Here is a 14925-nt window from a genome sequence, read left to right as displayed (position 1 = left end):
AGGAGTTGGGTACAAATAACTTTATAAGCACTTACGTCCTTAAGGTTTAATTGCCATTTGAAAAAACAATTTCAACATAAATTGAAATAATGTAATGTGTTTTCATTCTTAAATAGAGGGCCGCTTACTAATGGGACATATGTGTGTCTACGGGGCCCTTCACAACTTTGTACGTTTTGAAATCAATTTGGAAATGACCACTCTCATTTCCTTTACTCAGTGACTTTTCACACGGTGATTGTTTCTGATCTTGGCAGCCACTAAAAACCCAGCTTCCCCAAAATATGAGGTCATTGAGAGGCTTGTAGTATAATTTAATGTTGAAACTGTGAACTAAATTCCAGCAGTACTTTGTGCGGCATCTAATAGATACCAAGTATCTAACAGACGTTAAGTATGATTGTGATTTCTTCTAAATTTAAAATATCACACGAGCTCCCATGTGAATTTGTTGTGGCAGCCTGGGCTGCCTCGGTGTACGGTTTGGGAACAATCGGCTTAGGGGCATCTGAAAATGTTCACCTCTGTGTTTCAGAGTCTATACCTAAAGAAAACATCATATAGTATGAGCACGTGTCAATAACTCTTCTTTCAGAGAGGGCAAATCAAGCACCAAATTATCAAATGTTATGATTAATTTTCTATAACAAAACTGATTTTTAAATCATGTAATATTCCTTTGATATGAAGTAATATAAATGATTTTTTTAAAATATTTTATTTATTTATTTGAGTTCAAGAGAGAAAGAGCATGAGCAGGGGAGGAGTGTAGAGGGAGAGGGAGAAGCAGACTCCCTGCTGGGCAGGGAGCCCGATGGGGGATTGGACTCCAGGACCCTGAGATCATGACTTGACCTGAGGTCTGATGCTTAATTGACTTTAACTGACTGAACCACTCAGGCACCCTTGTTGTTGTTGTTTTTCAAGTTGGGGAAAAGCTAAGTAATTTCATTGACTTTCACTGTCAGATGCCCTTAGCAATTTCAATACATGCTTTTTCCCACCCATCATTTTTCTTAAAGAGTTTTCAAGATTAATCTAAAACTATTACTGTGCTATTCAAAATACTTGAGGCCATTTAATTATGATCCTATTTTGGGGGGCCTTAAGAAAACAGAATATGGATAATAAATTAAGAAAAAGCTAGGGAGAGATATCAGAAGTAATGAGATACAAGGAATATTTTGAAGATTTCCAAAGCCAACCTATGGAATTTTGAGAACTAAGACAGTGCTGTTATTCTAAAGTATTAAGAACATACTTCTTATTTTATAGTTGGAGAAACTGAGGCTCAGAAAGATCAAATGATATTTCTAAATCACACAGCAAACAAACCAGATTCCGGGCAGTGCCCCAGATCCCATGAGACCAACTTCTGGGCATTAATCAGCAATAACACATGGATAGAGCAGATCTCTCCACTGTTCCTCCTGGTCTCTACTACTCAGTGAAAGCTGTGTTGAGAATGGTGTACTTAAATGTTGGAATTGGCTATCAGGCAATGTTATGCTGTCATCTTACCCGGGGTTTCTAAGAACCAGTTTAAGTACTATTCACTTTAAGTAAGTCATCATGGGAGAAACCTACCTAAAGTTGTTTATTTGCACCTATCACAGTCACTGTGTTCACCGAAGTGCAGATATTGGAAACACCCCTTCTATTTTCCTCATGTATTCCTGCCCCAGGGTCTCCATGGGCAGGGAAGATCTTAGATTTTGCAGTCTCTGGCCCTGATAATTTTATAAATTGCAAGCCAAAGCAGAAAAATCCACTGTGGAATTTTTGAGGCTACTGTTCTTTTCCCAGAAGAGTCCCTATTTAATGGATGTATTACACACACGCACACACGCACACACACACACGCAGAGATACATCCAAAACATGTATAAGGCAAAGGAATGACATTGCTCTCAGGCCACTATCAGTTCCTTTCCTCTCCATGCACACATGCCCTACTCCTCTGCAGAGGCAGAATATATTCCTCTTCTCCCATTTTGTAAGCTGAGCTGAGAGTCTTGCTTCACCCAAAGAATGTAGCTGAAGAAATGTTCTGGAACTTGGGAGATCTGATCATAGGAAGCCTTGCGATTTCTGCTTGGGTCTCTTAGAATACTCTCTTTTGAAAGTTCTCTCTAGGGGAAACCAAAAGCCATGCAGTTAGTCTGACTGCTCCAAGTTTTCCACGTGTGAAGAGAGATAAATAAGCATCCTCCAGCTACCACGGGGAAGCCAGCCCAGATCCACACATGTGTGTGAAGGTACCATCCTAGAAGAGACTCACACAACCCCACCCCTCCCGCTGAGGCCACACAGATCAGAGATGAAATCCCCTAACTCACCGGTGCACACATTTCTGACCCACCATGAGCAGCATGAAATGACTGTTTTATGCCACTCATTTTGGGGATAGTTTGTCAAGCAACAATTAAAAAAACAACAACACCACCACCAGAGTGGGGATCGTATGCTTTTCTATGTCAGATGGGAGCACTGCCTTATGAGCCTAAGGATCAGCGGACTTGCCAGGCGACGGAAGCTTACTTAATCTGGTGTATCACTTACCATTGGTGAGAACCCAGTCTCTGTAAGTTTGAAGCAAGCTTAGAGAAAATGAAGTTTGGTTATTTTCCAGGAGAGATGCAGATGGTTTCTGTGTGGTGGAATATATAAGTTCATAATTTATGGCTTTTTTGCATATCAGGCTATCAGCCAATGTTATATCTAAGGTCTCAGTTCTATGCAAGATTCTTTCTTATGTTGACTAGCTATAGGTATCTGCCTTTGGCATCCTACTATTGTGCCAGTACCCTTAGTACTCAATTAAATATTGGCTATGTACTCACTATATATTTTGTTTGTAAATAATATTTTTGACTTTGAAAAATTTACTTTGACACATGTAGATGATGGTTCTTCCGCAGAAGATTCTACACTGTCTTGTTATCACACATCCCAGTCAATGCAATGGAGATGAAAACGGTATGCCTACGCTGGGGAAAGCCAAAAAAATGGTTTCTAGCTAAGTTTATACTGAGTTGCGTTACTTTCCCCAAAAAGCATTTCCCCGATTCTCCCAACACACACCACTCACAAAAAACAGACAAACAAAAAACTGACCATCTCTTCTTTGTGACCCCAAACCTATTATGTCAGAGTCTACTAGAGAATCTTAATCTGTTTGTGGTACTTCTTTACTTTGAAATTTATAAAACATTAATGGATTAGAAACAATCAGTGACAGGTCTGTGTGTAATTCATGGTTACATGGATATTGTCTGGCACAGCATGTGTAACGAATTAGACACTCAATAAAGATTTGTTGGTAAGAGTTGTGAGCAGTAAAACATTCATATGGATTTTACATAATTCTTTTTTATAACAAAGAACAGTGAGTCCTGAATTAAATCCTACTAGCATTATTTAATTAATGTCTTAAAAAATTTTACTTCAATAAGTCATTTCACCATCTCCAAAATGATATGTACAAATTATGTATAAATCCTTAACTTCTCATCTCTCGAGGAGTACCCATAGTAATTTCATGAGAGAGAGCTTTGATTTCGCTTGCATTTGTTTGAGAAAAATTAAAAATTAAATTTGCTGTGGGTATGATTCAAAAAATATATATCAAATTATGTCTCTATATGCTACAAGGATAAACACTTATTAAATAAGATTGAAATTTCTAAAAGGGTGCATGTTTCCTCTTTAGCCATGGGCCTTCTGTGCATGTTTCAGATAATCAAATGAAAATTTGCATTGATTAAATTCTGAATTCCACATAAAAATGTCCCTTCCTTTGTTCTATGTTAAAATTTGAACTGTGAATCATTTGCATTTCAATATCGTTTTAGATTTGGTTCCTTACCAGTCTCAATATCCATTTGGATCATCACCGAAAGATAAAAATCTCAGCAAAATGTTGCATATAGTGCTTACAATCCTGCTTAATCACTTTGAATCTGCAATTAAAAATCCAAAACAAAAATAAAAACTCCAAATCCAGAGAGATAAAAATCATAGCAAATGATATTTATGTTCAATTTAGGATTTAGCATATATTTCGCTTGGAATGACTAGTTGCTTTTCTTGAATAAGACACCTGTCTTCATAACATACTGCTGCCTACAAAATTTCAAAGAAAATCTAGCCAATCAGCTTCATGAAATGGATTATTTGATGACCGTTTTTTGCCCATTCACACATTTACTGGCCTGCTTGCTGCAAATGAGCCAAGTTTGCAAGGATGTTGAAGGAAGCATTACTTTTTCATCTCAAGTGTGATTAGGCCGTCCAGTTTTTAAAAACTAAGTTGATCTTAAATAAAGACTTGTTTAAAAAGTTAAAACACCTGTAGCTCCATTCATATAAACCAGTCTCTTTTTTCTGTGTCTACTTGATGCAAGTTCCACCATATCTGTTTGGATATTAACTTCTACTGTGCCTTTTCCTGCCTGAAAGGAGAGGTAGACACACATCCCATCAGAAATATATTTACAATCAATTGAGAATCAATATTATAACCAAATGATCATTAGGATATCTAGGTTCTATAATTTTTACTAAAGGGAGTACTATTGAAACTTTGACATGAATTCCTATAAGTGGGACTTAATAAACCCAAGGATAAATAAATAACTGAATTTGTTGAACACTTAAATAAAGCAAGACAGAATCAGTTTCAAATATCCTAAACACTGTAACTGTTAAGCTAATTAGATTATTAAAATTTCCTAAATAGGAACTTGTTATTAAGCTTTGTTTGTTTAGTCAGAGTTAAGTATATTATTTTATTAGCATCACTGAGCTTTTCTTACATTACTGGGGTTTAGAGAATTCTTTGGGCTTGCTGCTCTCTCTTTTGGTGCTGTGGAGCTTACTTCTTTCTCCTTCTGGAATCAGCTTCCACACTCCAGCTGCACTACAATGTTTTGTTTTGACCAAGATTTAATTCAGTTTGGTATGACTTGAGAGTTATTTAATAGTCTTTCAGGGAGAGCAGGGGACGCCTGGGTGGCTCAGTTGGCTGAAGGGCTGACTCTTGGTTTCAGACCAGGTCATGATCTCAGAGTTGTGAGGCTGAGGCTGAGCCCCAAGTTGGGCTTGCTCTCCTCACTCAGAGGGGAGTCTGCTTGAGACTCTCTTCCCTTCCCTCTGAACCCCATTTCCCCTCCCGCTCTCTCACTCACTCTCTCTCTTTCCCTCAAATAAATAAATAAAAATATTTTTAAATGAAAAGTCTTTCAGGAAAACTTGACATTAAAGTGAGAAAAAAAAAGCTAGCTTTCTGGCAGGAATGACCCCAGGAAGAATTTGCATTAGGAATTAAAACACACTTTTTGTTTTTGGTGCTTTTAAAAAAATTAAGTTTAAAATTCAGTTTCCTTTCACTAGCCATATTTCAAGTGCCCAAAATCCAAATGCCCAAAAGTAGCTAGGTGGTTACTTTATTGGACAATACAGATATAGAGCATTACCATCATTACAGAAAGTTCTATTGGACAGCAATGTTTTAGATCATGTGTATTTCTTTCTATGTGTTTTCCCCCTGTTTTCACTTTTTATAATGATTGTAAGTTACTTTAAACAATAAAATTATTTACACCATAGGGCAGGGAAAGCTTCCTTGCTTTCAAAATAAATTTAGACTAAAGGAAATCCATATCATCATGTACTTCATCTAAAAAAAAAAAGCATCATAAATGGTCTTCTATACTAATGTTATCTAACTTTGTCTTTTCTAACAAAGAGTTTGTCTGAAATTTCCTCATCATAACAACATAAAATACTTACCGTTCAGTTATTCGCCAAGTCCTTTACTTTGGAGTCTCACTGAGAATACCTATTCAACCCAAAGTGGAAAAGAAAGTTACTTATTTGGCAATTAATCTATGGTTGTATTACTTTTATATTTATGAGCACTGAGGAATGGTTTGTTGGGGAGGGGAAGTGGTGGTTGAGCCATGTCTAATGTGCTTGAGGAGGTCCATCAAACATCACATACTAATATCAGAGGCAGCACTATTGGAGGCCCACAGCCCAGACTGTGGGTTATCTACCCATCTCTATTTTGGCCCGTATAGATCTGACCCGCCTGGGGGCTTGACTTTCCAAGAATTAATTTCTTTCCTTGAAAATTCGGAAGATGTTTAAGAACATGAATTTTTGTTCTCTTAAAATGTCAGATCTGACAATACTGAATTTAAATTTTTGCAAGGAAACTCAGTGGAATCAGCAGCCTCCTCCTTCAGAAAAGGCATGTACTTTTGTGCTTTCAACGGTATTGTTAACACCCACCACTCCCCACTGTCTCCCACAGCTTAGCTGGTGTATGCATTTATGTCATTGGCCCTAGTCTGGTAGGCATCTGAGTTTGAGTCCGCACCCTATTTGAGGAACAGTCGACATCTATTCTTCTAAGCTGAGGAACTAAATGATTTGACACCAGAGAAATCAGGCAGCACTAATCCTGGCCTATCTCAATTGGGATTAATCTGCCTTTCACCACTACTTCCACAAACTTCTATCAGCATCTTGATAGGGTTTATTGGCATTCATCAGACTGGTTCATGTTCCCATTGCACAGAGCATATGCACATCAAAAGGTATCAGTTAGACCTTAATGCACAAAAATATCATGACTTAACTGCCAAAACTATCCTTGATAATATGACAAGCAATAAAGCAACTTTAACTTCAATAGATTAGTGTTTCATTCGGTTCTGTACTTTACTGGAAGAGAGTCAAAGAGATCATTTAATCTTCTCGGAGTTGCTGAGAAGATGTCTGGAACTATGTGTTTCCTAAGATGTGCACATGTCTGTATGGGAATAATTATGATAAATATTTGTATAAGAGTCCTAGGCTGCTTTTGAAAGCCGTTGTAATGGAAGCAAAAATGTTCATAGAATCATTGTCAGTCAAGTAAGTTGAGCCCTCCAAAGCAATTAATCTGATTGCTTGTCTGTTCTCTTATATGTTTTTGTGGTTGTTATTTCAAGCCATTCCTAGTCTTCCAAAATTTCAACTCCTTGGTACAGAGTTCACTCTTTACAGGGGCAAATATATTAGGAAGCGCTGAATTTGTTGCATAAAACACATGTATGAGCAAGGAATATTTCCCCAAGGTAAGTATATCTACCAACATATTTTAAGTAGAACTATGTAGAACATCCTGGATATTTGCAGTTCTGTTTAGTTTTGTTTCTTGGTAATTGAAAAGCCCAAATGGCTTCGTTTTATAAATAAATATGCTCCTGTGGCATAATTCTACATTAACCAGATGACCAATTTCAGATTACACTGTGTAAAGATCCTTACAGACACAGTATTACTAGGATGTGGGCAAGCCCAGATAAGACTGAAAATCTAATCCTTTACAGGGGATGCCATAACTAATATTTTTGAAGACGGTACTACCTTGAGTTGTTTAACTTTCGTCTTTTCTTTTTTTCTATTTCAGAGAAATCCCAAGCGAACCAGTATGACCAACCTCACTTCAGAAATGAAGAGACTGAGGCACAGAGGGAAAGTATTTAGTGCAAAAGCTCAACACAGGATAGTTAGGAAAGACTTTGGTTTCCAATTTCTGGCTTTCCTTTTTTTAACATGGCAGGCTTTGCTGCCCCCTCTAAAAATGAACAAGGGAAAGAAAGATTGGTTGTAAATTTCTCTAAAGAATGGCTCTAAATAGAGCTTCCCGGGAGGAATCTCGAGGAAACAGACTCTGCAGCGTTGTGGACTGACGCCACCGTCCTGTACTGCTCTGATCCGCTACCTCAGCTTACTGGGCTCAAGGCATTAGCAGAGGGCTTCTCCAAAAAAAAAAATTCCAGAGGCTCGCACTCATAGTGGCGCAAGTGGCTTTGGTCATGATCGAAGAGCGAAGGATCGAGAAATCAACTAACTGGAGAAAGAGACTGTGATTCGTTTGTCACCCATTGTGTTCTCTTCCTATAGAGCTTTTGCCGGGAGCTAGAGCGCACAGCCCACAGACTGCCCGCGGGCTTTTGAATCCGAATCCGCAATACCTAACTTGTAAACTGTCAGCAGCCACCTGTGAAAGGAATTGCCAGCGGTGGGCAAAAGCATTTGAACTCTCTTTACCTTCTCGCGGGAGCGCACCGACAGCCCAGTTAGAGGAGCACCAGCGCCCTGCGCTCCAGCCCCAGCGAGGGTACCCAGGGTTTGTCCTTGGCAAAACTGTGGTGCGTTTTTCTGTGGTTCTGCGCGGCTCCAACTCCCCACCTCTGCTCCTGTGAGCAAATAAACAGAAGAAACAACTTCTGGTCGAAGTTGTGGGATTTTCTCAGCCCTTCCAAGGCGAGAGCTTCTGCCTCGGCATCGGCCTCCTGCAAGCCCGAGGTCTCCTCCTGCTCGCTGCTCCAGGGACCGCAGCATCCTCGTCCGAGGCTGGGTGGGCGCCCCACAGTCGCTTTCGCCTTCGACTTTTCCCTGGCCAATTTGGTGAACCCCGACTCCAGGAGCTTCTCACCGCGAAACTGAGGAGCGGAGAGCAAAGGGAGGGGTTTGTGGAAGGGAAAGGAGGTTGGGGTGGTGCACACGTCCAGAGTATCACACTTGGGGGTCACCTGGGAAGTGGGCTCAGAGTAGCAGTTTGCAGGTGTAAGTGGGGTTGGGATCCGCGAGGGGGCGCCGCGCTGAGTAGGGTCCCGCCGCGCGGGCTTCCAAACCCGGAGGCAGAGGCGACACTGTGGACACTGTTCCCCTCCTTCGCCACGGAAACTTCCGTCCAGCCCTTGGCGCTGCGGGACTGTCGTCCCCCACCTTCTGCACCTGTTTCTCTTCCTTCCAGGGAAGAGTTGCCGCACCCTCCACCCCCGTGCCTCCGCCCCCCACCGGCCTGGCATCCTCACCCGCTCACCCTGCTGCTGTGCGCGGCGCAGTGCGGTGCCCAAGCGCGCCTGGCGGCAGAGGTCCGCGGCAGAGTCGAGCAGCGCCAGCTCCCGGCGGCTCGGGTGCCGGGCGGACGCCGCGCTGCCGCCTCTCTCCGTGCGGCGCTGACGGTCCTGCACCGTCGGAAAGGACGCAGCGCAACTGGGCTTGCCCCTGGGGACCTTCCAGTGGCCTCTTCGGATCCCAGGGCTGGTTAATCATCGCACGCACCGGCTGTGCACGTCTGGCTTCCACGTCTCAGCAGAAACGCCCTCGCCGGGGAAGTAAGTGCAAGTCCTAACTCTGATTCACATTCTGGGAAGGAGAATACCCACAAAAGAAGAGCTCTAGTCCTGTGAAGAAGGTATGGGGGAGGTCCTCACTAGTGTGCGGACTTTTTTTTTTTTTTTTTCACTCACGTTTAGCCTGAAGGTGGGGGTTGGGGTGGTACCATCACCATTTTCTACTTTAGCTAGAATTTTCCTTTTCTGCTGAAGGTTTTTACTCTTTCCTTGACCTACTTAGAGAGAGGTCATCATCTTTCCATAGCAGCAAGTTGTTACGGTTTCTGTTCTCCGCCCCCTTTTTAATCAAACACCTGTCTAAAGCAGAAGGTCATATTGGATTCGCGAAAGCTGTTCAAGAATAAGTACATTTATTTAAGCATTCACTGGTTTTGCACCAGAAGGGCTCACCCACTGGGTAGGAGCATATGGTGCACGAGGAGGAGGCAAAAGTAAAAGCTTTAAGACGTTTTGCAATGGGGCACATCATTTAAAGTCAGTGACATGAAATAGACAATGCTGTTGGCAAGGAAAGGCCAGAAGTTCAAACACAAAGAAAGTGATCCATTACCAGACCTTTAGGTGAATAGTTTCAACTTTCTGCTTATGAAGCAAACAATCATGTCTCGTATGTAGCATTCTTGGAGTCCACTCCCCTCTCTCTAGGACTAACAAGTATGGGCTGTAAGGCATGATTCCTGGGATCTTTTTCCCTGAGAAACACTCCTGGAAGGTTTTGTGATTGACAAGATGTTAAGTTTTATTAAGCCACCTGTGGTTATAAGAGTACTGTTGCAAAAAGCCCCGCAAATTAAAAAAAAAAAAAAAAGACAATTCATTTTTCTATCCTACAAAGAAGTATTTCTGCAACAGAAACTCTGAAGATTCAGTTATTCAAGAAAACTACCATTCACAGTTCTAAAATGATTTGACCCATGTGAATGCTCTCCATTGCCTTGTTTCAAATAAAGCGTTTTTTCCCTCATCGACTCATCTTTTAATTGTTATGCTTTTAAGGTTTGAATCAGTCAGCTCCCTCTATGGACTCTCTTTTCCTCTTCCACTTTTCTGGAAGCCCAACCCTAAAATGATACATTCTCCGGAGTGCTCTGACCTGGCTGAAAGCCAGCTGTGTGCTTGAAAACAATGGTTAGTGCCCATATGCAAATTGCCTGTAGATCAATAACCATTCCTGTAGAGAAGCTTTAAGTAAAGGGGCTCTGAAATAAAGAAAATGGAACTGAAAAGAAAAACCAAAATAAGTTAATAAACTGATATCCTTCTCCCTCAGGCTTACTCTCAATTTAGCTCATGGCAAACCTCAAACTCAGACCTCATGGAGTCTTGCTATTCCTGTTAATGAGTTGTCAGGATTGACTAATTGTGCTCTGTAAAGTCTCCTTTAGGTTCAGGGAAGTGGTGCAGCCTACCAAATACACACTTCAATTTTTAGATAATGAGTTTCACTTTTTTCTCCCCCCTAATTTCTAGAGAATGGAGGCAAATACAAAAGAGGGTCTAAGAACACTTTATTTGAAATTTATGCAGACAGAACTAGAGCATGTCAATGAATCAAATATATGAGTATATAGAAATCTCTCTCTCTCTCTGCAGTAAGACTCCAAAAGCGTGTGTGTGTGTGTGTGTTTGAGAGAGAGAGAGAGAGAGGCCCCTGAGATAGGAAGTTTCCTTATGGTGTACACTGACTGGAATTTTTAATGCTCTAATCAGAGATTAATTTAAGAGGGACCTTGGAACAAGTCTTGCAGGGGTGGTTACCTGAGTGAGAACCAGAAAATAAGCACAAGAATGTCATATCAGAGCAAAGGAATTACATATAAGCAATTATCTTAAGGAAAGGAAAGGAATTATTACTTTGCATTTTGTTGACTTCAAGTGTTTGGTAAAATTATGCTTTCCTTTACCTTCACGTTTGTTTTACCAAATTATTGAGTACCATCAATGTGTTAGATAGTGGGCTAAGGATTAAACAATGGATGGAAAAGATACAGTTTCTGTCCTGAAAGAGATGGCTAGATGAGGAAATAATTGCATTGTGGCTTATGCTTCTTGCAGTATTAGAAGGGGACACAGATTTCTGGGGTAACTGAGAGGCTTCCCAGTTCAGAATGGAGAAAGCAGAGAGGCATGAGAAAAACTGATGCATTGCTGGAATTGGAAACAGTTTAGTATGAGTAAAGTATAACACATGCATTTGATATGTCAGGAGGGATGAAGCCAGAAGATAGACAAGAATTTATTCAAGAAAAGTGCTGAATGTCATCTAATGGAGTTGGGATTATCTTCTATAGGCCAGTATAATCAACGTACACGTGCAGAACCATTAGTGGGAGAGCAAATTAATGACATCATACATGCACGGTAACAGCAGATCATGCAAAACAGAACCTGTTCGAGAATGTGAGGGAGGGGAAATTAAATGCAGATAATTGATTCCACAAGTGATAAGCTGAACAGAGGCTCCTGAGGCCACTCAAGGATCAGCAAGAGCAAAGAGTCATTACTATCCCCAGCCAGAGGGACACGGAGAGTAGGTGGTGTGACCAAAGCCCAGGGACCAGAGCCATCCACAGGAAATAGAATCATTACGGACTAATCCTGTGGGAACCAGAGACACAGAGGGGCTACTGAAGCACTGCCCAGAGGAGAGAGGGACAGAGAAGAAGACAGGGGCTTCTTCCTTCTTCTGTCCTCTAAATACCTGCCAGTGCCTCCTGTGATCATACTCAGCCAGCATCCCAGTGATGTGGGAGCCTGAAAATACAGTCTGCAAGAGTTAACCCTCCAGAGGAAGGGTAAGGAGTGGAGGCTGGGGGCCCACCCAGGCATTGTCTGTGGGCTGAATAAATATGACTCACCTGCCAATGTAGGTAGATGCCATTATGATTAGTAAAAATCAAATTTATTTAAAAGAGATTCTGAATTAATGGCAGCAGCCTTTTGTCATTATGACTACATTCAAAACTTACTATGATGTTGGGCTCTGGATGTTTTTACAAGCTTGAAAAGAGAATCTCACATTAGGAACCAATATGTTATATTGTTTTAAGCAATCTGGAGACATGGAGGAAATGATATGATCACATTTGAATTTCAGAACAACACTTTTCATGTCAGAGTAGGCTCTTTCTTGTCAAAGGTAAGAGCCTGAGAGTGGAGATGCTGTCCTCTTGTCATTCCCCCCAGCACAAATCCTGGTTCCTGACATAGGTTTTCAAATGCTAGCTGAATGCATGTTAGAGTAAGTGCAAGCATCACAAGGGTGGATCCAGGCCTGGCATTTTGCAGATGTTCAATTATTATTGTTAAGAATGAATGAATGAATGAATGAAAGTAGGAGAAGAGAAAGTGAGATAAGTCAGAAGACTATTAGAGTAACAGTGGTAAGAAACTGAGAAGGACAAAGTCAATGTGGTAGAAATGATGAGGATTATTGAGAGAGGTATACCAGATCAGTCTGAGGGTTCTCTTATATGTGGTGGCTAAAGGAGTTGACAAAGCCTAGAACGGTTGCCTGCTTTTTAACTGTACCTGGTGTAACGCATGGGGATAGCATTGACTGAAGTAGGGCATGCCGAAGGAAAAGCTTTGGGTGAGGTGCAACCGAGGAAGCAAAGTGTGAAAACTTTGGTATTTAGAGGTTAGAGAGAGATATATCTTAAGATTTGGACATGTTTTCCCCATAGATCCTGGGTGGGATTCTGCTGTATGTCAGTAGAAAGTTGATTCCAAATCATCAAAAAATGCAACTATTAAAAAAAATGCAACTATTTTATACAGTCTACTTATTTTTAACACTAATCCAAACACTAGACGAAATGGTTATGGAGTGGAATCTGCTCAGTTTATCTTAAATATGTTATACTGCTGAAGTCCAGGCACCATGCAAAGGGTTTTAATATTCTTCTCTTTCTGTGTAATTTGTTGCTATATTTATACATTTAAAGCAGTCAGATATTGAAGGCCATTTTCCTTGTCTACCATTTGATGAATTTATTGGAGTCATAAAATTAATTGGTAAAGTTTCTAACATTCATCCCACTTAAAATAGGTTGAATCCATTTGATAGCATTCATGGTGAAATTACGTCTATACTATAGGCATTACATTTTACCGCTGGTAATACACGTTTCAGGGACCTGGTTTAACACATCCGTATTTGTGAATAGACTTATTATTGGGCCTGCTTTCTTAAAATGGTATACTCTGTGAAATTTTAGGGATCAGGGGACAGGCATTTTGAGCTTTAGCAAAATGAAGCCAATCCATTTGTGATTTGTGTTTTCTTTGTTCCATATTTCTTCTCCATCATTTATTTATTTATTTATTTTTTTAGTTGTAGATTTTTGTTCTGGTAGCTGAAAATGGGCCCAGTAGGTGCGGAGGCTGATGAGAACCAGACAATGGAAGAATTGAAGGTAGAGAAGTATCATCCAAGGCAAACCACTCCCAGAGGTGAGCTGGCCCCCGACCCTGAGCCAGAGCTGATAGACAGCACCATGCTGATTGAGGTACGGATTATCCTCATATTAGCCTACTGCTCTATCATCTTGCTTGGGGTCATTGGAAACTCTCTGGTGATTCACGTGGTGATCAAATTCAAGAGCATGCGCACCGTAACCAACTTTTTCATTGCCAATCTGGCGGTGGCAGATCTTCTGGTAAACACCCTGTGCTTGCCATTCACTCTGACCTACACCTTAATGGGGGAGTGGAAAATGGGTCTCATCCTATGCCACCTGGTACCCTATGCCCAGGGCCTGGCGGTACAAGTGTCCACCATCACCTTGACAGTAATTGCCTTGGACCGACACCGCTGCATTGTCTACCACCTGGAGAGCAAGATCTCCAAGAGAATCAGCTTCCTGATTATCGGCCTGGCCTGGGGCATCAGTGCCCTGCTGGCCAGCCCCTTGGCCATCTTCCGCGAGTATTCACTGATTGAAATTATTCCCGACTTTGAGATCATGGTCTGTACAGAGAAGTGGCCTGGCGAGGAGAAGAACATCTATGGCACGGTCTACAGTCTTTCTTCCTTGTTAATCCTGTATCTTTTGCCTCTGGGCATCATCTCCTTCTCCTACACTCGTATCTGGAGTAAACTTAAGAACCACGTGAGCCCCGGAGCTGCCAGTGATCACTACCACCAGCGAAGGCAGAAAACCACCAAGATGCTGGTGTGTGTGGTCGTGGTGTTTGCGGTCAGCTGGTTGCCTCTCCACGCGTTCCAGCTCGCTGTGGACATCGACAACCAAGTCCTCGACCTGAAGGAGTACAAGCTTATCTTCACCGTGTTCCACATCATTGCCATGTGCTCTACCTTTGCCAACCCCCTCCTCTATGGCTGGATGAACAGCAACTATAGAAAGGCTTTCCTTGCAGCCTTCCGCTGTGAGCAGAGGCTGGATGCCATCCACTCTGAGGTGTCCGTGACATGCAAGACTAAAAAGAATCTGGAAGTGAAAAAGAATATTGGCCCCCATGACTCTTTCACGGAGGCTACCAACGTTTAAGGAAGCTCTGATGTGAAAATCTGTAGATGAATTCTGCCCAGAGCTATAAATCGGGTTGAGGAGGGCTCTCGGGTGCATCCTGATTTCCCACTTTAAGGAAGAAAAGGAGAATCGGAATAGAAGCCTCTGCAGTGGAATTTGTGGTAATCTGGTTGGCAGCGCCTGGGTAAAGATACTCATATTCAAAGATACAAGACACGGTTTGCCTAAAT

The 14925-nt window shown here is 41.5% G+C and overlaps 1 protein-coding gene across 2 annotated transcripts; it reads left to right on the top strand.

Annotated features, from left to right (window-relative positions):
* Positions 1-13564: 13564 nt before the first annotated feature.
* On the top strand, positions 13565-14713 carry NPY2R (neuropeptide Y receptor Y2; the record flags this gene model as incomplete). Of its 2 annotated transcripts, XM_080797365.1 has the most annotated exons (2): positions 13565-13655; positions 13995-14713. In XM_080797365.1, 2 exons carry the CDS (start codon positions 13565-13567, stop codon positions 14711-14713), a joined length of 810 nt encoding a protein of 269 aa, XP_080653491.1. The 2 variants fall into 2 exon arrangements, with proteins under 2 accessions (XP_080653491.1, XP_080653490.1); XM_080797364.1 differs by having other exon boundaries at positions 13565-14713.
* Between the last annotated feature and the right edge of the window lie 212 nt (positions 14714-14925).

This window comes from Martes martes (genome assembly GCF_963455335.1).
Source record: "Martes martes genome assembly, chromosome: 2".
Lineage (NCBI taxonomy): Eukaryota > Metazoa > Chordata > Mammalia > Carnivora > Mustelidae > Martes > Martes martes.
The sequence above is the reverse complement of the archived record's forward strand: the minus strand, read 5'-3'. Positions and strand labels throughout refer to the sequence as shown.